Source organism: Atractosteus spatula, chromosome 1 (genome assembly GCF_055471065.1).
Source record: "Atractosteus spatula isolate fAtrSpa1 chromosome 1, fAtrSpa1.hap1, whole genome shotgun sequence".
Classification (NCBI taxonomy): Eukaryota; Metazoa; Chordata; class Actinopteri; order Semionotiformes; family Lepisosteidae; genus Atractosteus; species Atractosteus spatula.
The window spans coordinates 20607763-20635565 of NC_142706.1; the positions used below are offsets into that span (position 1 = coordinate 20607763).

The following is a 27803-nucleotide window of genomic DNA, read 5'->3' on the forward strand; positions in this document are numbered from 1 at the left end:
CTGTCCTGATAATGTGTACAAGGACAGTTAGAGCCTCTAAACATCAAAAGGTAAGGAATCACCACAAACAACACTTGTAATGATTTTTCTCTCTGTTTCATGAGATGATGAATGTGTCTTTCAAGCCTTAAACAAAATACAGTACCTTTTGAGCAGTTCTATATTGTTAACAAAAAAGCAGAGGTGTGTCTAATGTATGCCAGAAATCTTGAATAGCATAGTTAATCACCAGCAATATACAGACATTTTCATTAATAAAGAAGGGAACTGCAATCAACGGCTTTAAAAAAGTCCTTCACAATTGTGGCAACTGTTGACAACAAAAACTGTTGTATGGTCAAATGGAGTCAGAAAATCAGTTTAGTCAGGAATGAAGTAGGGTAAACCTCAGTTACAAATGAAAGATGGACAAAAAATGAATAAATGAATTAAAAACAGCATTCTCTCAACTATTTGTACAGTACCATCATTCATGTCTTTCTTAGTTCTTTAGCAAAGGAAAAACACACAAAAAACACCTCCCTAAGCCTTGCTGCAGAGTCTCTTAAGCTACTTTTTTTTCCATTGTCATCTAACAGTTTTTTAATTATCCCTCTCCCCTGCACTGACATAAACATCAGAAAAAAAATTGCTCACTCTGTTTTAAAAATAGTACTCACTACTTGTACAATTCATTGAGCTTATGAAGCTAAGATCAGGCATTCCTAAGACAATGCATTAGGGCTCCTGTTTTGGTCCTGGAGGGTGTCTATATGTTTTCAAGATCTCTTTAAAGCAGAAATACCCGAAGAGCTGGGAGAAGCTCTTCAAGGGCTTCAGTTAAGTAAGTAACCAGTTGCAAGGTATAACCAGTTATAACTTGCAACTAGTTAGCTGGCACTTGCCACCAGTAACCACTTGCAGTACCAGTAACTAGTTATCTTACCAAGTAATTAGCGAGTAACCACTTCGAGCTTAGAGCTGAGTTGTAATGAAAAACCAAAGACAACACCCGTCTACCAATACCAGGGTTTGACACCCCTGCGTTAGGGTTAACAATAAAGTCCAATGGAATTATTTTCAATATATAATACTCAGCATGCTCTAATAGGCTTCTGGGAAAATTGGCCCTGGTGTGAGTGTGTACAGTATGTGTCTGTGTTTGTGTATGTATCTGTGTGTGCCCTGTAACAGACTAGACATCCCATCCGGGGTGTATCCTGCCTTGTGCCCTTTGCTCGCCGGTATAGGCTCTGGCTTCCCTGAGACTCTAAATTGGAAGAAGTGGTTAGAACATGGTTGAATGGATGGAAAAATCTATCCAGACTGTTTTCGGATCAGTCTATGGTCATTTAAGGTAACCCACTCATTTCCCAATAAATTTTCTTCTTGTACTTTTAAGTTCTATACTGTATCTAGGCACTGTACTGCTACATTAACCATATGTTACAATATGTAAGAGTTATTAATATTACCATAAAGTTCTTTATTTCCTAAATACTTAATTCATTTGTTTTAGTGTGCAGAACGTGTCATTATATCACGAAATACAATGCCTTAACATACAGTACACATCAACTCCTAACCAGCCATTTTCAAGTACATACTGTATTATATAATGAGATCCAATGTCTAACCATAGTTTTAATATCACAAACTTAAATTACTTTATACAGTATCTAGACTATTTAATACAGGACAGAAATGAAAAATAAGGCAAGACATTTTTCATGTTAATAGTACACAGTATGTACTGTATATCGTGGTTATCTTGAAATAAAGACAGATTATGACTCTAAAGGCTGTGCACCTCTGGAGCTGTCAGGAGAGACTGTGTGCTGGGCTACAGAAGAAAAACATTGATTCCTGTCATTGTAGTATAATATTTCTTGTGTCTGCTCCTTCATTCATCTTCTGCTTGATGTACTACAATGAAAACTGGCAATTCAAAATAATGCAGTTAAAGGGAAAATAACTTATGATTCTAAAATGAAATTTTGGAAAGTTTCGCAATATCTTAAATAATATATTATGTACCATATCAATCACAATAACAGATTCAACTTTATCACGTTCTTTTTTCAGTGTTATTCTACCAGATGTCACAGAGTGAATTAAAAATTGTTGTGGAATGCTGATATTTATCCAAAATTGCAGAAGTGGTTCTATTACAATTTGACTTTTTGATTACAGGCTGTAATGTTCCCCTAAGCAGGTTTTAAAACTCTTTTTTATAAGATTGGGATGCAAACTAAACATTACATCAATTTTCCAGTCTATATTCGCCTGTTGTCTCAACCAAAGAACCTCACACAAACTAAACAAACCATGCCCTTTATTTAAATTAGATTATGCAGTACTTAGTCTCTCTTGAGCAGACAGCTTTACTGTAGTAGTGTGGATAAATAGTCCAGTTGAACTGCTGTATCTCAGCTGTTGATAGACTTGTGAGAAGCTCTATTAACTCCAAACATGAAAATGCCTATCATGCTGAGAGAGAGCCTTGTGTGGGGGAACTGTAAAATTTGTGTTTTGTTTATTAAATTCATTGGAGGTACACTGAAAGCCTCTCTATTATTACATGTAAGCAGCTGTAACATAGAGAGATCATTTCTGTATCACACCACCAAAAACATAATGAAGCAGACACACACACACAACACTTCTGCATAGCCTGGCCTTGTGTAGATTCTAAAGGGAATTTTGAGAATTGCACTGAGCCGGTGAGATCTTGTGTAATAGAGAATTCTGTAAAATTTGCTTCATGTCTTGAACTAATGTTCAAGGCTTTTTTTAAACTCTAAGCTTGCTGTTAACAGCTTCAGAAACTTAAATTGACATCATTTCTTGAAATGCATTATCTAGCACTTTTTTATCCCAAAGGATCCCAAAATGCTTTGCAAGTACAGTAGGAAGGGATCCACTCGATCCTCTCCTGAAGTGCTGCACCCCCCTGAGTCACACACAACAGCCATTGTGCATCACCTACCTGGATTTGGCTGGAGATACTCGGTTGTCTTGGTCATTATTTCCAAAACAGCCCTGCTGGTAATGTCGACTTTCTAAACGGATTCCACAGAAAAAAAAAACATTAAGAAAAATCTTAGACAACACTGCATATACTGTATGTACTTGTATTTGGTTACTCCCCCCAGTAAGAAAAGAACACGACGAAATTATGGTTTCTTTTTGATTTTGTAATATCTGTAGTTTTTAAAATCCAGTACACATATCAAAACACCGAAATTCTTGGCACTAGTGCTCAGGTTTCATGTCATTTATTGCGTTTTTGACACAATCAACACTGGGAACCTATGTCTCATCCTTAGTCCCATTCCTACATGTTTACAGCCAAACAGTAGTTCAATTTTCCGGCCACCACTTTTCAAACAGTTTCCATGAGCAGCTCACTGATTTATTTGAGCCAGTGAACCTTTTTGATATTCACCCTCTGCTATCCAATGTACATATGTTGCCAATATACTCCAGTCATAACTTAATTCTGGTCCTGGGATTAAAGCCTCAAGATCAGACTCACCTTCTTTTTCACCTTCACTGCAATATAAAACGGATAAGCACAAACAGAATCTAATGATGTGTGCTAGGTTTTCTACAAGCACACCTGTTTGCAATAAAAAAATGACTGACTTCATTACTGAAAACGAACATGTCATTTGTAATAACCGTGGTCAGATGAGTGCCATTTCTAGTTACACCGCAGCAGGTGGGCAATCATCAAATCATTCACTCAATCTGCCCGTTGCCGTAACAACACGATCAGGTTGGTGTCTGTGGCCACTGGTCCCTAATTAAACACTGCTCACCTGGGGGTATTTATTCCCTTTTTGCCAACCTTAGTTTACTCAGCCTTGCTTAACCTTAACTCTGAGTCGGCACTTGCCCGTTTCTTATGTTTTTTCCCTAGTCTGGTCTTTGGCTTGTTGCCCTTGTGTTTTTATCAACTCCTCTGGCTGGACTCTTTGATCGTTTCCTTTGACACCGATTCCTGGAATCGCCTTCGGCTTTGTTTTGTCTCTGGTGATTGACCGCCCGACTGTTGACCCTCTTCACCTGCTCCCCCTGCTGGCCCTGCAGCCTCACTGCGCTCAGCACCATCCTTCTCCTGCACAAGGATCCTTTCCCAGCTCTCGACCACCTCACCCTTTCGGGGTGCGTTTAGCGATTCATTACAGTAACCACTGTATGTTTTGCAGTCCCACGTGTTTTCCTTGCTGAGATAATCTATTAATGTACTGTATTTGCAGCTATTAATTTTTGTAACTAATCTTTATTTATGAGTCACAATGCATTCATTATCCCAGGTATTAATACACTACAGTATGATTATTCTCCACATTAGTGAAATCTGATACTTTGAGCAAGTGAATTTCTCCTAAAAGTTACTATTTTACTAAAATAGACTGTTTTTAAGTGATTAAAATTACTAAAAAGAGAACATTATCTACCATATACTAGTTTTGGTAGCACCCTTGTATTCATTGAAATGCAGGTGCTATAAGGAAGGATAAACTAAACTATAAGTGCCTTGAATTTAAAATGTACAGTCTAGGATATTCCAATATAGGTTCATTAGCTTGTTTTCACAGATAAAATGTCTGTTTTTTTCTGTATATTTTTATTCCCACTAAACAAAAAAGATCCCTAAATTGGCACTGAGAGGTTTTCTATTTTTTCCCCCTAGTAAGATGAGTGACTGAACAAATATTACAGGAGCCCTGGTTCCCTTGAAACACTTCTGGGTGGCAATCTGATTCTCTGATACTCTGGCTGGAAACTGGCTTTAATTAAGCGTAATGTAATTTCCCTGTGAAACCTGAGTGGATGGCCAGTGAAGAACAAGCCATATTAATCTGTCAATCAAGATACCTAAATCCATACTGCAGTGCAGTATTTTGTAACATTTCAGATGATAGAAATTTCTCACAACACATTGAATTGTAGCTGAATTCCTAAAAGATATACTGTTATAATTCATTGTGTGTTGCCATAGTTGTTTAAGTAGCATGTCTGTAAATATTGTATTGATTGTCCGAATTGAGTCAAGATTGTGAGCGTTAGGTTAAAAACCAATTACGTTTTAAGAGTTGAACTGTCAACTTTTCTTTAAGAGCAGGAGAGATGTGTTCTTCTGCCTGCTGTTTATTCCAAGTCTATCGCAGCTTCTGGAGGAATATTTTTTTAAATGGTAGCCAGCGTCTACCATTTTCTCCTGTAGCTATGAGTGACATCAGACGGATAGTGCCCTTGAGGACACACCAGCGCTGCCCTGAAGGGAAGCTGACCTTTTGGAAGTGATTAAATACAAAATGTCAGGAATCGAAAACCTAAAAGCATAAAAGAAGCAAATTACTTCAATAATTGTGACAACAATTAAATATAACCCTAATCTTGGTTTGGGGCCTGAAAAGAGCTATTAGGACCACTGTGAATTTACAAACCTTATGACATACTCTCAAGTTTAAAAAAAAGTCGTTTTAGACTGTAAAATGTTCTAGTCTTATAAATGTTTGGAGACAATTCAGCTGACTTATTGAATATCTAGCAAAGAGTTAACAGTGAATTTTCAAATTAAAAGATCTCAGATTAACACTAGATTATGCCTTAATATACAGTACTTTAATAAGTAATTCACTATAGCAGTTTCACAACTGGAGCCACTGTGAATGTGTCTTTTTTTCTAGTGAGGAAAATTAAACATAAATGCAAAGACTGAGTTTGTTGGATGCTGGTTTCTTTTTAAATTTAGAATTGCCAATTATTTTTTTGTGATACCCGGCTAATCTGGAACAGTAAATATGTGTTTTTCACATCTCATCTCACGGCTCCAATCTCTGTGATCACACATACAGGAAAATGAGGAAGAGTAAGCAGACTCCCCCAGCATCCTCACCTTTGAGCTGCTCATTTTTTAACACATCACAGTCTGCACAGCTCAAACTGGAGGTTCAGTGCCAAATGGAAAAAAAGGCTCGACCCTGACTGATAGCACCTTCTGTCACTCTGTTGCTAAAAGCCAACAGAGCCATAGATGACTAATCCCAACCTATCCTCAGTGGTGCTTAGCCAATTACACGTCAGCGTTAAGGGAATCCCAGCTAGTGATGTAACCCAGGTTCAAACCCGTGAATCACAGAGCACATTCTGCCCTTGGGAGATCACCTTTACCAACAGGAGCTACTTGGAAGGCCTGTTGGGTTAACTCCTTATAAAATAAATACTAATAAACAAATTAACGCAAAGAGCTCGCATCTTATAGGCTATGCAAGTCTGATTTCATACCCACAGCATGAATAAGAAGGTGATATCTGATTTCAATGTCCATTTAAATGTCCTTTTGGAGTATGAGAATCCATTCTGAAATCATACATTTGTCAGAAAGGGATGTCTTATCCAACATCAGAAACTTAAACCCAAATGTATTATGATGGGGCTGCGCTTTAAAAATTCTACCTAAACACTTTGCCGATTGTTTCAGAGCACTTAGCAACACGATTTCACATTGCTTAATGCCTGTACGGTACGTAGCTCAGAATACTTAATAATAAATCGTTCCTTTGGCAAGAAAAATGGGATTACCACTTTCTTATCGAAAATGATTTGGGGAAAAGGCATCTTACCTTTTCCATTTCTTTGAAGTCATCGTCTAATTTGGTTCCCTCTGCTCCACCAACCTTCTCACTCACTTTCTGCAAGAAGAAAAAAGAAAATGCATTTAAGACTCAAACAGTTAGGGTTAAAGGTGAGTGAAAGAAGTACAGTAAACCGTGATACTTAAGGCCCCGAGTATTAGATCAAACTTCTGCAGGATTTATTCAGTAATATACTGTAGATTTGAAGTTCAAAAGCACAGCTCCTCTAGCCTGAAGTGATATATTAGATCAGCATTTTACATCTAACTGCAGCTCCTCAAATTGGCTAAGTAAGGGAAGCTCTGCTGAATGTGAAGTTCACAATGTGTATTTAGTAAAGGGCTTTGGAATACATATACAGTATCTCTCATCCAACATCACTGTAGTCTAAACTGTCTTTATTACACTTGGAAATGCTGTCACTTGTGTCTGTGTGCTTCAGGAGAAAAAAAAAATGTGAACCACTTGAAGTGAGCAATTGATACCTTAACCTCTGTGCATATTAACTGACTTCATACACTTTGCTGCCTACTAAAATATTTTCTGTGCTCTTTCTTTTACTGCTCAGAAGATGTGCACTGGAATTTGGACTGAAAGTTAAAACACCTATCTCTAGCTGAGAGTCATCTACCTCAGTTTTGAGGTCAGAACCTCAATGAGATATTCAGCAGATATGAATACTTCATTAATATATTCAAAGATTATCTGCTTACTTTATTACATAACACTGTATGGACATGACCTTGTGCACTACTACTATGGTTTACACCTATCATGAGAACGTTTCACATTCAAAAATAATATCTGTCCCCAGTTCCTTCTTTTCTTTAATTTCCTACTTCTTTTCTTTTGATTTCTTTTAAAAAAAGCAAAACTATTGACAGGTGATGTCATGCAATTTCAACTCAAGCAGATACTTATTAGTATTTATATTCAATCTGCCACTAGCATTTATAATTAATCAGTTATTGAATTAAGTACAGTGTATTTCGTGGCAATAATTATTTAAGACCATGGTTCTATCCTGCTAATAATGTGTCAGTAAGCACATTTTCCCATTGTTGTAAAGGAACACCTATACCCGTGACTACTAATTAAATTGTATTTAATTAACCCAAAGCCTTGTAGCAGATTTTTAGGCTCTCTTTCTACCACCTCTTCTCTATCTGAAAAGGACCTTGTTTTCTGAAGTTAGAAGCTTTACTACACCTTTACAGCACAGGTGTCCCTCACCAAAGAACATCTCACCTCTCCACCCCCAAAGTAGGTTGGCATTATCTTTCTCATTTTCCCCAAATGCACAGGTTATGTAAATCTGACTTTTTAGATCACCAAATAGTACACTGGACCACGTCATAACCCAAGCATGATCATAACTGGGACCCATCAGAACTTGAATGCGCTTGAATACAACTTAGACGACATCTGATTTTTAAGCAGATGAGCCAGTTGTGACACACTGAGAGTGGAAGGCAGGAGTCTGGAGTAGTTGCTGCTGTAGGGTGTGATCTAACAACCTTTGATGCCAGATAAAGGTGATCTAAGACACTTCAAAGTGAAAAACATTTTATCTGTCAATTATCACAAAGCAGCTCATTCACGGAATTAGTGTCAGGTGACACGGAATCCATCGCAGAAGTATAGGATGCAAAGTGGGAGGAAGCAGGACAGTTTATCACAAGGCATGCCACATAGGGACAAGTGAGAGAGACTGATGAACCAAGCCAACATCTCGCTGGGAGGTGGAGGAAAACCGTAGCACCCTGCAAAAAACCTACAGTACATAAACATGGGGAGAACATGCAGAACATGTGGTGACATAGAAACCACCACAGTGCAGAATCGAACCTAGGACACAAGACTTGGGAGGCAGCGGTGCTGACTGTCACAACACTGTATCAACCTCTTTCCTTTCAATGTCTTGAAAACGCATCGTTTTTAATCATGTGAACAGAAATGAAGTAAGTTCAAGTACTGTCTTTTTCAAATACAGCTCAATCATCTCAGTGTGTTTTGAAATCAGCTGGTTTTCCAGCCCACACACAGATTTCCCCATTTCAGTCATCGCATGGAATCCCTAACATTCCTAGCAACCTGTTGCCATGGAAACGGAAACCGGCTCTACTCAATATAGGTCTTTCTAGTATCTATAACTTTCCCTGCTTGAAAAAAAAAACATCCGCAACCTCAAGTCCCTCTTGGGATTTACTGACTTGGGAGCGTAAAATTGAAAAAGTAAAAAAAAAAACTACTACCTTTTATTTGTGAAAACATCTCTGTTTTTATAGAACTTGAAAGATAAATTAAAGAAATAAGAGGGAACCACCGGAGAGCAATGAAAAACATCATGCTTCCAAATTTTCTGAACGAGGAAAATCTCTAAGAAAACCCTTCAGGTGCTGTAAACTAGCCTGTGAGGTGACACATCTGTTCTGCTGGGAAAGTACTTAGAAAGGTTAGTCTCTTTGAAAGCTCTGGGGAGAATTTGATATAAAGAACAGAAAGCCATTTTGAACTAGAAAAGGTTATCTCACATTTAAATTGTAACATTCCATATCCTAGGGAGAATTCAGTAATCAAAGCTTCTACACTTAGAGAAAAACCTCTCTGCCATTAGACCATCCTCAGACCTCTGAGACTAGAAGTGGGAAGTCCATCTGAAAGAGGAATTATTAAATCAGAGGGAGGCACTCACAGCTGTCTCACAAAATTGCAGGTTTCCCACGTAATGTCTTCTTAAATTGGTATAGCATCAGCTGTAATCATGGAACTGTGCCTGTACAATGTGTACTCAAACAACTAGGGAACACATGTGACTTGATTCTGATTGCTTGTTCTGCAGTGACCCTGAAAACCTGGAGTTTTGTAAATCACAGACACTATGTCTCCCATACCACCAACATTAAGAGTCTATCAAGACCTCTGTATGGCAATCACTCAATGTTCATTGTGTTGACAGTAAGAGCTTATTCCATGTCAGTGTATCACTGAAGAAACAATTATTCTGATAGCATAAACAGAGAACTTTTTTGAAATATAGCACATTCTATATAAGTACAGTGAAGTTATGAGATTTGTTTTAAAATTCACCATGATTCATGTTTCTTGCTTCTAAACACCCATCTCATAATTGTTAGGTTGGCAAGTTGGAATTGCTATTTTTAATGTGGAGTAGAGGAATTTGATACATACCTCAGACATGAACTACTGTCTGCATAAATCTCTTTTTGCCAGAGCCAATGGGCACTATTGGTAAGTAATCTATGTTTGTAATTTTTGTACGTATTACAGTACATACAGAGAGAGAGTTATTTTAAAATGTTATCCTACAAAACAGCTCTTTCAACAGATCATTTAGAACTTAAAGTTCACCACTCTTTTAGGTATACTGAAGTGTGCAACTGTCACGCACAGATGCGCCAAAGTTTGCAGCCCCCGGTCTCCACAACAACAGGCTGTGTTCGCACATCCCGGTGACGTGATAACTTGTTTGGGCTGGCTATCTGTGCCACCTGCCTTCACTTAAAGGGCAATAATCTCATCAGCTCCAAGTTACTTCGACCCTGCTCTGTGCACAGTCAAGTGCTCCATCATTGAGCTTCCTACTGAATTAGGAAAGTGCTCTTAGCACTAACCTGCCTGTCTGACCTAAAAGGATTGCACCTGAAATCAACCCGATCCTGAGATAGAGCCGCACTGCCAGCCGGATCGCTGTATTTTCCATTCTTATTACGTCTGAACAGCGACCAACCAGACCAGCAGAACTGTGCAACTTCCAGGTTTTCCTGATCTGCCTGGCCACACAGCTTCCATGATTGTTTCTGCTGAGCTGCACCCTGTTTTCCCTCCCCTATTTAACATTTCCTGTTTTGTCCACTCTCTCTCCGCCTGCACAGAGCAGAGCACAGTGAAGTCTTGCCTTCACTGGGATCAAGCAGGTGGACTCCTACATCCATGGCCCTTTCCAGCTCAGAGCCACGACGTAACAGCAACTACTTGAACTGTATCTGCACTTTCCAGTGCCTTATCATTTAACTAAATTTGAATATATATATATATTAAACTGTAATCATATCTGCAAAAACAAATCACTTAAAATTCTGACTGATACAAAGCGTCTGCCAAGAATTAATTACAACTGAAAGTGAAATCAAAATCGACTTCTTAATTGACTCAAAATCCGTTGGCTTGTGTTTCACCAGATGTCAATTAAAACCCATTTCATATACTGTACAGATGCAGCCATTCAAAGTGCGCGTTACAGACACGTACCGCAGGTGACGTCGCTCAGTATGACGCAAGATGACGCGGGGCACCGCAGTACGTGATTGGTTGACCGACAGGGGCACTCGTGGTCCGTTGGTCTGTCGTGGAAAGACAGTAAACGTCTTTGCTGTGCCCGTTGTAGGTATTGAATTTTACCACTGAAGGGAAATCTTAGTAGCTGAGCATAAAAAGAATAGGAGCATACTGCAACGCGTGTGAAGGCCATAAACGATATTAATTTTGGAACATAAACATACAGTGTATAGCTGGTCTTGGTACTTTAAAGAAAAAAATACACACCAGTATTCCATTTCTCCCTAAACATTTTAAGCTTCGAAGTCTTTAACTAACGCGATACCGGAGTCAACAAGCATACTTTTAGAATTTGATTAAAAGGGAATATAATATGGAATCGCGTATCTAAAGAATTTAATAACGGTATTCGTGTGCTGCGACAGGGCTGTGTAGGGCTGTTTCGCCTGCCTGTTCATGTGAGCTGTCTTGTAGACGTGACTACCAGCTGACAGGTTGTGTTTTCGAATCCAGCTGGTGCTGCACTTTTCTTTTAACAAACATTTCTTCGAAAAAATAGAATAGCGATATTATGGACAATCAATTGACTTTTATATTTCAAAATATCGCAACATGATCGATATTTGCGATATTTTGAACATATCTTCCCTTCTGACAGCGGTGCCTGCTTCTATTGTGTGTGTGTGTGCAACAGAGTAAATTTTTAATAGCGTTTTAAGCGAATAGGTAATTAGATTGCTCGTAAACCTAATCGCTTTTTCTACATAAACACAGCATGATTACTCTCTGAAAATGCTTTTCCTTTATTTTTAAAGTAGGCTCAGATTTCAACTATAGATCGTATTATTATAAACTTTCTTGGAAAAATGTATTTTATGTAAACCATGTTTGCTATTAATTCATTTAGGGCTAAAATACGTTCATTGTCTTCCAATCGAGTCGAGTTGACATTGGAAGCCTGCCACACCCGGACTGTTAAACCAACGCATTAGCACGTCAAAGCCCATTGAGGGTATTGAGCCAGTATTGGCTTTAGTATTCCCCCCCTCTCCCCTCAATTCAATTCAATTCAAGGTGTTTTATTTGCATGACAGATGGGTACAAGCAGTGTTGGGTATGTATATTGTAACGCTTACGGCAGACAGGCACTGTGTAACAGCCGGCGCACCAGAGCAGCGCACCGAGGGAGCGTCTGCATTTATAACTTGGTTTTTAAAATTAGTCAAGCAATATGAAGCATCTTCTTTTACTTTTGAGTCCCTTAAATACATTGAACACAGCTTTCTCACCACTTAAGATTGCTCTTGATACCATCCTTACACAAAGCAGAAGGGAGATTTTAGTGCCTGAGCATAAAAAGAATAGGAGCATACTGCAACGCGTGTGAAGTCCATAAACGATATTAATTTTGGAACTTAAACATTCAGTATATGGCTGGTCTCGGTACTTTAACGAAAACATACACACCAGTATTCCATTTCTCCCTAAACATTTTAAGCATCGAAGTCTTTAACTAACGCGATACCGGAGTCAACAAGCATACTTTTAGAATTTGATTAAAAGGGAATATAATATGGAATCGCGTATCTCAAGAAATTAATATGCAATAACTGAGTCAAGGGACTCAGAGGATCCAAGGCTAGACTGAGTATAATAGGCTTCGGGCTTCTATTGTGACATCTACTGTAAATTACAGAAATGTTAAAAGTAAACAAAATAAAGTAACTAAAATGTGGTCTGAAGTCACCCCTTTAGACACCCCTTTTACTTCACTGGTGTCAGATATGAAAGGCAATAGTCTCCCGTTCTGTCTGCTGTGTGTTGCAGCAGAGGGACTCCCTGCAGCCGAAAGGGGCAGAGTAACTTGCATGCCCTCTAGTACAGTTTACACATGCACGACTTTAAAAGCTAGCAAGACAGGTTTCGATTCACATTAGCTGGCGAGCCTTGTTAAAAAAACGAATGATAATGTAACATGCCACTGTTCATGAACAAAGTTATACTGAGATTTCCTAAGATACGCGATTAAAAAATAAATAAATAAAAATTTGAATCTCCTGCGGAACACATTCCATAAGAATCATTGGTTTTACAGTATATATCGCCTTTAAAGGTGGCTTCTCAAAACGCTTTACGGGATAAAAACAACCAGAACAGCAGCAACAACAATATTGTATTTCGTTGCACTTTGAAAACCAAGTAATAACTTAACTATACAGTACGTGCAAACGTTTCGTATGTTGCTGTCGTGAATGCCTGCGTACCCATAAGTATCTTATTTGCCTTGAGTCTGTCTACAGTATCTCTGTCCCACTACCCCCATCTCTCCCTCAATTCAATTCAAGGTGTTTTATTTGCATGACAGATGGGTACAATTCTTGTTGGGAATGTATACTTTGATATTTACACCCGGTGCGGCACCGAGGGAGCGTCTGCATTTATAACTTGGTTTTTAAAATTAGTCAAGCAATATGAAGCATCTTCTTTTACTTTTGAGTCCCTTAAATACATTGAACACAGCTTTCTCACCATCCTTACACAAAGCAGAAACTGTCCGATGACTCACAGTACAAGTGGAAAGATTACAGATTATAATCGTCTTTAATTTTGCCTGTGGAGTGTATCTTATTAAGCTCTAAATTGCATTTTGAGCGCGGTTTTTTACTTTTTTTTTAAATGCATTTTGGGCGCGGACAGCACATACAAGGGTTAATGAACTGCGCCAAGAAATTTAAAATAGTATTCTTTAGGTGTGAGGGTAGGAGTGGACCGCAGCAGGCATAATCAGCAAACCAGGAAAACAAAGAACAGGACAGGTGAGATGTGTATCCAGAAAGCGAGTGATCAGAAAAAGGAAATGGAAAACGCAGAAAAAGAAAACGCTTTACAGGATAAAAACAATAACAACAGTAGTGGCTGGGCAAACGATTTTTTTTATCGAAATACAAATTGAGATACTGTACTGTATATTGATGTGCATGAACAAAGGTATACTGCAATTTTCCTTAGATACGCGATTAATGCTTCGTAGGAGGAGGCGGTCTTTTCCTCTTGTCTAACAGTCTGTCCACAAACAAAACATTCCTGTTAGACAAAAGGAATTGAAAAAAAACAATTTTGTCAATGAAAACCGGTGTGTGTGTCTCTCCCTGCTGGATGTTCCTCTCACAAACTGCTGAATGAATAAAATAATTTTATTGAAAATGCGTTTGCGATTGTCTGGTATTTAATTTGGTCCCTTTTAACTGTTTTTCGATCTACTGTATTGCTTTGAGATGCCACTTTTAAAGGCGATATGTAAAATAAAGTTTTTTTTATTATTGTTATAGAGAAACATGATCAGATTTTCCCTGGTTCAGAAAAAAGATCTAAAGTGCTACACATAACTTTCTTAATTCGATGTATTTAAAGCAGTGAACTACTGTAGGTGTCACATAACATTCAGAAATACAATCACGTATTTGACAAATAAAAACGATTATAATCTAATCCTTCCACGTTTGATCCCAAAATCCCAAGAAATATAAATCTTGACGGGTAGAAAGCTATGCTGAAAGTTTATTAAGATGCTTAGAAGACAAAGATATTGTATCAATTTATGTTGCATTAGCCTGATTATGATTAAAAAACACATATAATTAAACACGCGTTTGCGATTTAAATCAGAACACGATTTAAATCAATATCGATTCCATATATATTAGCAGAAAAGCTTAAAACTACCACTTTTTCACACGCTATTTCACATGCTAGTTAAATACTTCGATGCTTAAAATCGTTAGGGAGAAATGGAATACCGGTGTGTATTTTTCCTTTAAAGTGCCGATTCCTGGAATCTGACTGGCTGACACCCCTCTGAAGTGGTTCCATAAAATCTGGTATACGGAAAAGAAAGCGTTGATAAATACAAGTGTCTTTTAATACACTCTTTGCTGTGCTCTTGAGGATCCTTGTGATGTTTTGAGCTCTAGTTGAATGATAAGTGTCGCATTTTAAATCATTTTCGTAGTTAGAAATTATGAAACGCCCTGTTAAAAGCAAGGAAGTTTTTATGCCCGTTGAAGTAAAACAAAATGCCTGACAAAGTATGGCTTGGACAGATTCCAAGTGTTTGTACAAATGTGCTAAAGAAATAATACTTTGACTATACAGCTTGTCTAAAGTCATCCATTATTAATACTATTAGTAATATCTTCAGTAAAGGCTTTGATGCATAAATATTTCTGATAAAGGTAGGTTGTGTACTTTTGTCCAACTGAGCAATCTTGCTTTCATAAAATATACCAACATTTTAATGACTGATGATTAACATGCTGTAATACACAGTTCAAAATTAAAGGCTCAAATGCTGTACATGAGAGGTTAAGCTCCCCCTGGCGGTTTTACAAGGCGACGCCGGATAGTTAACCACGTGACACCACGTTAACTGCGTCATACCGCGTGATACTGTGACACGCCCACCGGGGTATGCCGCGAAATACCTCACGCATTTTGAATGGCTGCATCTGTATACTTCCCTCACAGGCGTGTATCAAACCCATCTAAAAGAAGAAGCAGAGCTACTATATTTCTCTAAATATTTTGTACTATAATTGCCATTCTATCTTGCAGAAAGAAAGTGAGTCATATGATGTGAAGTGAAGGTCTAACCCCAGACACTCTTGCTGAAATGATCAAAATTAAATATGTGCAAAACATTAATTAGCCGGAATAATGTCATATCCACAAGTGGTCTTTGGAGGATTTCATTCATTGTTTTTATGGTTGATTTTTTAAAAATAAATTGGTAAAGCAGCTCCAAGGCAGGCAAAAGTTTTAAAAAAAAGTCAGGCAGTGAAGACGAGGACTTTTTTTTCCCTATGGGAAAACCAAGCATAAACTGCCCACTTAACAGTAAATTAATTATATGGAAAATAAGTCCTCTATTTGGCCATAGGGAAGGTTCAGCCAAGCAAGCCAAAATTATAATTAATAATAATTCCTTACATTTATATACTGTAGTGCTTTTCTGGATACTTCACTCAAAGCACTTTAAAGGTAATGGGGACTAACCACTCCATCACCAATATGCAGCACCCCACTGAATGATGTGACGGCAGCCATAGTGTGCCAGTATGCTCACCACACATCAGCTATCAGTAGGGAGGAGAACAGAGTAATGAAGCCAATTCATAGATGGGTATATATTAGGGCATCATGACTGGTAAAGGCCAGGGGGAAAATTTGACCAGAACACTAGGGAAATACCACTACTCAGGACCTTGGTCTTCATCTCATCCAAAGGTCAGTGACGTTTTGAAAGTATAGTGTCCCCATCACTATGCTGGGGCATTTGAGCCCACACAGAATGCAGGGCAAGCACCCCCTAATGGTCCCACTAACACCTTTTCCAGCAGCAACCTTAGCTTTCTCTGGAGGTCTCCCATCCAGGTACTGGCTAGGTTCACACCTGCCTAGCTTTTATCAGTTGCCAGTTATGAGTTGCAGGGTGATTTGCAACCACACGTAGGCTGAAAAGTAACCAATGGTCTCAGGACCTCTAAAACATACGTTTGTTGAAATAAAGCAAGGATAAAAAGATAATTTCATGTCTCAAAAGCGAGACTTTGCATGTAAAGTATAATATATTATATACAGTACACTAAGAATAATAAGAATAACATCCAATAATCCATTCAAAGTGCTCCCTATTGTAATGAGTCATTCCAGATGTGGTACTACTACAGAAACCTTGATTTACAATGTTTCCCAAATCGGGGTATCATATCCAATGAAGCAAGAGCTTTTCTTAGTGTTACTTCAAAAGCAGACTCAAAGCACTACTGTATATTCTTACAGATAAAAAAAAACAGTTTTTGAGCAACTATGGGGTAAATACTATAACTTTTGTAAAAGGAAAGATGCAGGACAGTTTTTATACTGTTAATGTCCAGTTGTAAAATAGAACTGGCAGAACAGATGAAAGATTTAAACCAAGTACTTTTAACCCACAGCTCAGAGGAGAAAGATTGATTTCCATGGCAACATGAACAGCTTTCATCACTTCCCATCCTTAATTTTGTAAAAGCAGCAAACCATAACCACTGAAAAAAATCTTTATTTCCATTGCAAATAATTAAACAATAATGTAAGTCGGTCATCAGTGTGATACTTAAAGGTTGAGGGTATAGCTGTTGACTTTGTACAGTATATAGTGCCCTACTGTAAAAAACCACAAAGGTATTCTGTTCATCTTTCACACACCACTGTTTGAAAGCTAATCAGTCCCTTATTATTAAGTCTGGAGAGCTTTTTGCTCCACATAAGAGGCATTATTACACTTCAGTTTTACATTGATGAATATTTTTGTCCTTAGAGATATACTGTAGCTCTTGGTAATGAAAACAGAAACATATACTGTGGTTTAAACCTGTGTGTCGACATACCACATTAAAAACAACCGTAAATCCATCATTTTTATGAAGTTACTCAGAACTGCAATAAGCTTTGAGAAATAATCCCTGCTGTCTTTCAGTACTGCGCTTAACTTTAGTCAGGGATTCCATAAATGTGAAGTGACAATATCCATGCTTTTCAGGTCACTACAAATAAAAACCTACCTACAGTGTGTGGGTACCAGAAGAACATCACTAGAACACATAGCATTACTTTGTGTGGCCTACATTTTCTCAGAGAGTTACAATCTGGAAGCAGATGTGATGTACAAAGGACCAAATTTAAAGCTTTGTGCTATCAATAATCCAGTACAAATTCTTAAAAAAGTTAATGTGATGAAATTTGTAGTTGCCTTTTACATAATTATACCGTCTCTTGCTAAATTTGCACCTTTAGAAGTTAAGAATTACTTTCACTGGAGCAAAATGCTTTGAAAACCATTCTATGGACCTCTGGGTAGCAATGTACTGTACTTGAGTATAATTCCATGACATTTATATATCTTCCAGTCATTCAAAATCACCTCTCAGAGGATTAGATTCTTTAGCAAATGTGACAAAGACCATCAAAAATAACTTTAAAAACTGCAACAATGTTAAGTATTCAATTCTATTCAAGCTTTACTATCCCCTAGGGGAAATTCGTTTTGGGTCTACAAAACCAAACATCACCAACAAAGAATTCAGGACAACATTATTAAACAATATCTAATCATTAAACTATTTTCAATGAGTATAAATACAATCTGTAAAGCAAGTGAACAAGGCCAGTGAACAAAATTAAATTAGAAATAGTGGGCTGAGTGAAATATTTTCTTGTAGTCAAAGTCTTTTCTTCCAATTATGCAATAATGTAAAGATAGTTCTGGTAAAAAAAAAATTGTTCTCATTTGATTGATACGACCACTAAGAAAATCTGTTGAAGAATTCAGTAAAACGTGTTAAAAAAACAAAGAAGGAATGAAGGGGCTTCATTTTGTGCATCCTAGAATGAGATGTAAGTATACTGGTGTGTGGGGGAGATCTTTGTGGAGTCTGTACCGCAAAGCAACAGACTGCAGAGACACTGCAGTGTACCAGAGGCAGAAACAGATGCAGTGTGGAAAAGGAGCATGTTGGAGTCCCACATTAGGGACAGACAAGGTGACCGAGCAGACCACATCTCGATCACAATGCACCTACATTTCCCAAACTTCGGAATTTTGTTTTCAAGATAATTGGAGATTTCTCCTCAGCTAATCATTTTTGGGGCTCAAATTTGTTTTACTCCAGCCTTGTTATGTTTGGTGTAACTTCATAACTTCAGGTCTAATAACTCTGACAGTGTGTGATTTGATTTTACTTACTGTACATGGGATTCTCCTAAACAAGGCAACGATGGTGCTAAGCCTTGATATTTAGTTTGTTTGGTTATTTCAAGCTTGGAATATTGTGCTTTTTAAAGCCTTTTTAAGGCTTTAAATTGGGCAATTGTCAGTGTCCTTGCAAAACAGATAACAAGGTCAGTGTACAGGGAAAAATAATAAAGCACTGCAGCCTCCACAAAGCACTCAAGCCAAGATCAATACAGTACGTGTCAAACTTTACTTGGATCAAATATGCTAAGCAAGGACAATAGAGGCCTAGCTTGGTCAAAGAGGCCAAAGACTTTGACTGGTGTTTTTTATAAATGTGTTCATTCGAAAAACTGTACTTAGAAAAGTCATGATCTTGGAACTGTAGTATCCTTTAGAAGAAAAAGCAATAGCACTGAATGGCAATCACTGCTTAGAAGTGTATTTTTACAGATGTGAATGCTCCAGCGAAATAAGAGTGAAAAAAATCACCTTTTCTCTAGTGGTCTCTAGTGCACACAAAACTACATGGCTTATTAAACCTATTCTAAATCCAAAAACGGTTGGTTCTTCACTTTATTATTTAGAGTGAACAGCACTAATGTTCATGCACTAAACAAGAAATTCTGAATCTGAAATGTATCTCAACAGAAGGCAATATACTGTACTGTAAATCCCATAATAACTTGACACAGATCAGCCTCTAATACTCCTTTTCAACTGGCCAAATAGGCTGTAAGGCCCTTGAGGTTGCAGTGAATTTCCATTTTCCCCGGAACAGGGCTCACAATTAAATATACAGAGATCTGGGGTTCGCATCCTGGCTGGTAGATGTCTATTAAAAAAAAACATTCTTCTCAATAGGGACCCCCAATTTAAATTTAACTGGATGATAATGCTACTATTTTAATTGAACAAAAAACATGTACTAAATCCACAATAACCAAAATACTGCTAAAAACAAAATATCATATTATTTAACATATTAACATAACCAAGGTACTGTACATGATACCATCTAGTAGCGTTAAAAACGTCTATATGAATAAAAAAATATAGTTGAATGGCAACCTTAATGCACATTATGAGTTTTCTAATGCATTCCTGTCATTTTGGAAATTTTATGAATCCACCTGACATCGGCCCTTTCTTTTTTTTTCTTATTGTGTTATATAATATCCCTTACTAATTACAATTAAAGGGCATAAAGGTTTACAAGTTCAAGAATTGTTGGACTCAAAATATAATGCTTATTATAATGCTTTTCCAGAGCATTTTGCATAAATTCTTCGTAATTTCTTGCCCCTACAGGGCTGGGCTCTCATTTAATCTGCCTAATTTGTGTGAATTCCAGAATTTCAAAGACATCCTATTCGTGTCTTTAGAACGAGCAATAGTGTCTTACACGGTCTCTCACCCGATAAGAGGAAAATATGTGGCTCCCAGATACGATGTAACAGCATCAGCAGATGATGCTGAACAATTCGCTGCAGGAGAGCAATGAGTCAGGACTGTCAGGGTTCTCCTCAATGCTAGCAGAATGACCTGTGCGAGCATAGTTCCTCTCAGGCCTCAAAATCCTGTAGGCCTGAAAACAAGGGTCCCACAAAAATGCTAATAGATTATTGCTATTATCTAACAAGGCACAGAGATATAAAATGTTCAGGCTCGGCTCCAGCACAAGGTGTAAGGTACTGTTGAATTACAATTTCCAGCTGAGTCAAATACTGATGATCTTTTACTAATTAACAACCACTTTTATGTTGCTTGAACTCGGTTAGGATGTTTCCAATGTCTTTTTCTTGCTCTTTGTAAGACAATAACCCGGTGTTGACTTTACACTGAAGTAAACCACATCAGACCCTATTCATCAGATCAAGATCTCACTACTAATGAAAGGAGATGCTGCAGTCAGACACAATGTAGTCAGAAATATATCCACTAAAAACATCAGAATGGCTAACAATAGGACATTTTGACTGGCATAAATGCTTATGCATGACAGCTTGTGGTCTAAATAAAAGCTAGACTAATTTGTCAGTATATTAATAAGGAAAGGACCTACAAGAACCAGAATAATTGGGAAAATCTCATCGAATCCACCTCCACATAACAACTCATTCTCCCAGGCAAGCAGACGAGCATGTTTGAACTGGCTGGCTTTGTCAAGTGCTTTGTGTCTGGATTTAACAAATCTTTGACAATATCCTTTGGCATGTTTATTCAAATGGTAAAGTACCATTTCTTTTTTTTATTCCTCAGTTCACTGTTTCAGATGGGGCTTTGAGATCATAAGTTAATATTTTGGAAATCAACTAAAATAATGTTTTAGCAAAGTCCATTTATGAGAAAGGTGTTCCTTTAGCAATGATAACACTGTTTTGTAACCAAACCAGTGCAACTGAAATCAAATACTGTATATTGCAAAGGCTGCTTTCCTGTGCTCTTGTTAGCACCAGAATGTATCATTTTAACTACAGAATTTTTATACTAAACAAAACAGGTTATGTTGTGGTTAAGTTTTATAAGAAACTTTAAAAATCCAAAAACAGATTACATGGAAATGCCTCAGACTAAAAAAAAATTTATATTTTTTTTATAGCTCAATGGCTATAATCCTAATTGTTATTTTTTAGTTTTGACTACAAAGTCAAAATAAATATTTAACTTTTTTGTCATTAACAAAACTTTAGACACACTAAAAACAGGAGATACTGTAATAGCCTCCATCAGCCTCTCTGTCATTAATAATAAAGGTGGTATTGGATTCTAGTGATAAATGATTGTTGTGTTTCAACTGTTAGAAACAATTTGGAAGACAAAATATTGACCTCTCTGTCATATTTCTTTGATTCAAAATAATGATGCTATGTATAGAATCCAAAACTACTACCCCTTTTCCCTCCCAGAAAAAAAAAGCATTCTCAAGATACCTGGACACTATTAAAACATCCTCAAATTTAGAAGCCAGTGATGCAAATATTGTATATACATAAAAATACTATGTGGTTTAAATCACATAAAGTACATACCATAAATAAGTTTGACAAAATGCAATACCACATTTAATGCTTTGCTCACACTGAATTGATAAATAACAATAAATAACACAAATTCTGGCATTTGTTCTTGTCACTATGACAGTCAGGGTGTCAGAGTTGCACATTGTGTGGAGATCGATGCACAAAAGAAAGTCTTATCTAAAAACCTTCCCATGTTCTTTACCTTTATGTTTTTTTCCTCAAGCTACAAACCTACTTCACAATCTAGCAGCTGCTATATAGGACAACAAGACTAGAGCTACTGTTATCAAATTCATGGGGCAACTATGTTACATATACTGTATACACCACCCTAGATGTTTCAGACTTAGTCCAAAACAATTATTATTATCACTTTTAATAGATTTTAATGGATGTAAGTTGTACCCAAAGCAACATGTGCCCATTTATACAGCTACTGTATAAATTTTACTCGAACAAATGGATAGCAATAAAATTGAAAGTTTTTAGTCTTTAACCACTCCTCCACACAGCACTATTGATAAGCCAAAAACAGCATAAATGGTTTTCAAAAAACAGTATTAGGTGGCTACCCCTTAAGACATATGGATAATCTGAATATAGGTTTTCATTTTACACGTAGTGTACTAAGTTGGACTGAGAATTTGACTTGAATTACAAAGCACAGCTCTTTAGTAGTAATTAAAATATGTTAAACCACAAACAATGCAGACATAATTCCTCTGCAAAGTGAAATTGTTTCCAGCACATTCCCCTAAACAATGGAGCCATGAACAGTAGTTCCAGGCTGAAGTATTACAAAACAATTAATAAAATATAACTTTGACATAATATTCAATTACAGAAAGAATTGGCCAATTATTTTATAGATGTGAAGACAGATTGTGTGTGACTGCAAATTACTTGTAAAATACAATATCACCTTACTGTTCTGGCTCCATATTTGTTAAACTGGCATTCTTTTAGCCCACTGATACATTTGCATTGTTAAACTTGAATGAGAAAGCCATCTTATCTGCTCAGATTTCCCTTACTGAACGTTGGGCTTAATGAAATATTAAATAGGAGGAAATTCTAAAGAAAATAAAACTATATTCTTCACAACAGATTAAACTGTTAACAATGACCTCCTGTTTCTCCTAATCATCCAACAGTTATTAAACACCTACATTTCATATTTTGTGCTTTCATTCAGACTGAAGTGCCTCTTCAACACCTTGCAAGCATTTGGCATTTGCACCAAAATAAATTGTTAATTAGCTGCTTAGGTCTGTGCATCATATTAATCATTTCATTTGTCTTTATCAATATCTTGGGAACCTCTAATCATGCTCCATCGGCCTCTTCAGATATTTCTATGCAGAATTAGTCTCCAGTTAAAAAAAAATCAGTTGGTATCTGAATAAGAACAGCCATTTTTTAATTAATGTGGAAAAAAGCCAATGTATAAATAACATGGCTTGGTAGTTTGTCCATACTCCTACAACGCTTTGGGTAAAAAAGTACCTTCTGTACATAGTTTCAACTTGTGTCCTCTGTTTCATGTTTCACTGTTCGATCTGGAAAAATCCACAGTGTTCACTTTGTCAAAGTCATTGAGGATTTTGAATACTTGCATCAGGACTCCTAGTACTCTTCTGTTTCCAAGACTAAAAAGGTTTAATTCCTTCAGCCTGTCAGTGTAGGACGTTCCCTTAAGCCATGGAATCTAGTTGACCATGTTTAATGATTTTTAAAATTTGTATGTGTTTTATTTTCTGAAGATTAAAATTTGTCAAAGTATGAAAAAACTTTTTTGTGCTCTTCTCTTCAGAGAGGTTATGAGAAAATATAATTTCAGATAGTGAAAGAACACGTAAGACATTTAAATCTGAAAGAGAAGTAAAATATCTACTATAGTGCCTTCCAGTTTTTTTCTCTAGGTTAAGTAATAGTCTGTTTTAATTTCATCACTTTTGTGTGTTTGTTTTATGATTAAGGTCTTCCAAGAGTTAACCATAGTTTTTCCTGTTCAAAGCCTTCTGGTTCCTGCTTGCAGATACTATCACTGCTAATTACCAATCATCCCCTCCTGTTTCAACCCCAGAACCGACTGTTTCCCCTGCGCAGCTCAACTGGCTGCCGTTCTCCTTTCTGTCTCCTCATTACTGCATTGTCATCATCCTCCCACCTAATAAACTCTGTAATCTTCACCACTAATCGCACTCTGAGGACAATTACTTCATTGAGCCCCGAAACATCGGAGCCCAGTGGCTAAAGACAACTGGACCCAGGACCATGGAGAAGGCACCTCAGGAATCTGATCCAGGATATCCAACCGAATACACCTTGTACCCTGTCTCTTGCCTCCTCCATGGATACTATACCTCCTGACTCTGTCCCTGTGTTCTTCCAGATACCGATCCAGCCCCAGTCCCAGGCTCCAGGTCAGTGGCCACCCCAGTCCCAGGGTCCAGGTTAGTTTATGATTACCGATCAGAAGACTAAAGAACAGAACAAGGACATTCCATGACCCCAAGTTACTGCCTCCCACTCCTTTCTTCGGGCCTCCAGATCAATGCAGAGGATTCCTGATACAGTGTGAAAAAGTCATGTCCATGTAACCTTCTTCATTCCCTAATGATGCAACATGCGTGGCATATACTGTATCTTTTCTCTCCTTTCCGGAAAAGCCCTGGCATGGGCCTCAGCACTCTGGTATAACGGAGATCCTGTTTGTTCCTGCCACTCCGCGTTCATCCAGAGGTTCCTCCAGGTTTTTCAGTCCCCCGGATACACCAAAAGAATGGAACAAAAACTTTTACAACCCGTCCAGGGAAATCAGTTGGTTAGTGATTATGCCATTTGATTTAGGGCATTGGCCTTGGGAGACGAGGTGGAATGAAGGGGCCCTGTGTTCATTCTTTTATTATGGCTTCGCAGAGAGGATCAAAGATGAACTTGCATGAAACGAATTCCCGGATTCATTTGAAGAGATGGTAACACTGGCCACCCGTATCGATGATCAGTTCCATGCGAAACGCTCCAAAAAGTCACAGAAGAACTCAAAACATGTTACCTCCAATTCGACCTCCAGTTCCACCTTCCAGACTCGTGATTCCCAGTACCCAGGAACCTGTACCCAGGAACCTGAGGAACAGATGCAGCTTGGAGATGCTCATCTACCCCCGGAAGAGAGAGAGAGCGAAGACATCAAAATGGCCTGTGCATGTACTGTGGGGAAAAAGACATGTCCTGGGCATCCGGAAAATAAAACAGATCAGTAATTCTCGAGGAGCCCTTACTGAGCGGATCACTCTATTCTCCTTACCCAGGTGACAAATTGCTACTACCGGCCTCCCTGTCTTGAAACGCCAAGGTGGCACATCTTTCTGCATTTATCGATTCCGGGGTGGCTGGTACTGTAACTTCATTGATGAAGACACGGCCCGCAGGTTAAAGATCCCTCCGGTTTCGTGTATTCCTGGATCAAGATCCAGTCATCAGACTGACTTTTCCTCCGGCTACCACCCGCAGACAAATGGGCACACTGAGCAAGTGAATCAGGATCTGGAAACCTACCTCAGGTGTCTTGTCTCCACTTTCCAGAATGACTGGGTGACACATCTACGAGTTCTCCCGTAACGTCCTAATGAACTCACCCATGTCACCCATATATGGATTTAAACCCCGAAGACCTGGTCCTGGGTCCCGGCAAGGGACTTGTCTGCACCCCGGCTGATAAGGACTTTCCAAGCGAAGTTCCTGAGAAGGCCTGATCCAGCGCCCACAGGGCGCCCCTTTGGGGGGAGGCACTGTGATGCCCTGACGAGCTCCAGTGCTCCTGCATCAGCACCCTCAATCACCACGGCGCATTCCACACGTGGAAGGAGCTCATCAGGGCCATCGCTAATGAGATCAAGCCGTGCTTATCAACCTCGTTAGGAACCTCACACACTATTTAAGCCATGAGGAACCATTCCTCAGGGCTCTGATGTTGAGTCACCTAAGAAGAGTATGTGTTTGTTTTATGTTTCAGGTCTTCCAGGAGTTAACCACAGTTTTTCCTGTTCACAGCCTTCCTGTTCCCATTTGCAGATGCTATCACCGCTAATTACCAATCATTCCCTCTTGTTTCCATCCCAGACCTGACTGCTTCCCCTGCGCAGCTCAACAGTCTCCTCATTACTACATTGTCATCACCCTCCCACCCAATAAACTCTGTAATCTTCACCGCTAATCGAACTCTGAGGACAATTACTTCGCCATGCCCTTTTTCCCACCTACGGGCCCGGCGTAACAACCCTGTGATATTCCTCTAAGTTCCAAAAATGTGGGCATGGTGCTAGAAATGGAAAAACACTGCAAGAAATAATTAGCTCCTCCTTCATAAACAGCATTCTGCATTTTTGATATTTTGCAAACACAGCACTTCAAAATGCAAAAAGTCAGGCACTGCATTTGCACTAGATTCCAATTTAGCATAGTTTGCATACTGTTTGACTACACAATCATTATTAACTGTAGTTACTTACAATATTGTTGCATAATGTAAGGGCGTACACTACTTATATCACATATATGGATTGCGAAACAGTCATTTAACATTTAGTAACATTAGCCAATACAGGCCAGTAAACAATGAGGGCACACAGATGGCTCGCTCAGGCCACCCACTTAATGGCTCAGCGATGTCTGGAAAGCTGTGCAGTTTGCAAAAGCTCCAGGTCAGGTTGGAGAGTTTTATAGAGTGACCTCTAAGCCAGCTGGCCAATAGGAAGTCAGTTGCTAAGGCAGACTTGGGCCATAGGATTTGTTATACAGTATTTATTTAATATATGTTATATTTTAACTTGGTGTCTAATTTCTTACTTGATTTAAGAGGGTGATATTATCATTAATCTTCATAATTTGCTTTCATAGCAAGCTGGTGTACAGAACTGATTTTTAGCTGAATTTGATTTGAATGATAATTCCATACTTATAATAATTTTAAAACACTCCAATTTTTTGTAACAGTATTACAAATTTATATCAAATAGCTTTTCTCTCTAGCAGACATATAAAGCTATTATATATACTGTATACATTTACTCTACACCAAATAATAAAGAAAAAAACAAAAATGCTTCATTGATTAAACTACATAAGTGTTAATGATATTGCAGTAGGATTCATAACAAAGAAGCAAAAGCAATTAAACATTACCCTTAATTTCAGTACCACAGCAGTTCATGATCCTAATTTTACATTGGACTCAGAGTATTCAGTCAAAGGTGCATTTTTGGTTTTAAAAAATATCATTTTGTTTTAATTTTAATTTTTTAATTCAATTTTATTCAGAGCAGAGAGTACTGCTAATAAAAGGATGTCACTAACCTAGAGAGATGTTAGCTAGCTGATTGTCACTCTTGCCTCTCAATTGAAAATCTGAGAGATTTGTTAATTCGGTCTTGGATAGCTTTTTATATAGATTCAACCACTTCTAGCATCTTTTTCTGAGAACAAGTTTTATAACTTTTTTCCTTGTCTTTCAGCAAGTTATCAAAACACTTCAACCCATTACCATGGCAATCAATTTCACACCACAGTTGCCATCTCCCTGTCTAAAATTAACAAGGTATGGCCTGTTCTTCTTAATGTCAGTAAATCCCTCTGCTTCAGGTGTTTAATTCTTGACAATCTTTTAAACCTTTCAAACTGTAATCAAGTATTCTATCTACTGTATGTTATATCTATATATTGTTACAGCATGGTCTCTAAGAGAAGTGTCTCTTAGATTTTAGATAAATGTTCGTGACATTTAGCAGAGTAAACACTTCTGGCTTCAAAGCAAGGAGGATGTTTGCTGAGGTTTTTACAGAAACAACTGTAAAGTTTACCCTAATATACCTAGGTAGGTTGTGGGTTAACGATTGTCAAGGAACAGTACAGAAACACAATATAAGATCACATTAAGAGTACAGAGAGAGGGAAGAAAAGAGAGGAGAAGAATAGGCAGGGAAAAAGGAAGGACAGAAGAGTCCGGAGGAGTTGGGACTTCATCGTCCCAACCAAACCTGACTGGAGCTAAGTATTTGAACCTTGCTAGAGTGAGTGTGTTAT

The 27803-nt window shown here is 38.0% G+C and overlaps 1 protein-coding gene across 1 annotated transcript in view; it reads right to left on the reverse strand.

Annotated features, from left to right (window-relative positions):
* Positions 1 to 27803, reverse strand: part of LOC148840733 (endophilin-A1-like) — a 97998-nt gene that overhangs the window by 15862 nt on the left and 54333 nt on the right. The window contains exons 2-3 of the mRNA XM_088918852.1: positions 6618 to 6686; positions 2969 to 3041 (exon numbers count right to left, since the gene is read on the reverse strand). Of these exons, the coding sequence (XP_088774978.1) occupies positions 2969 to 3041; positions 6618 to 6686 (142 nt within the window). The remainder of the gene's footprint in view (positions 1 to 2968; positions 3042 to 6617; positions 6687 to 27803) is intronic.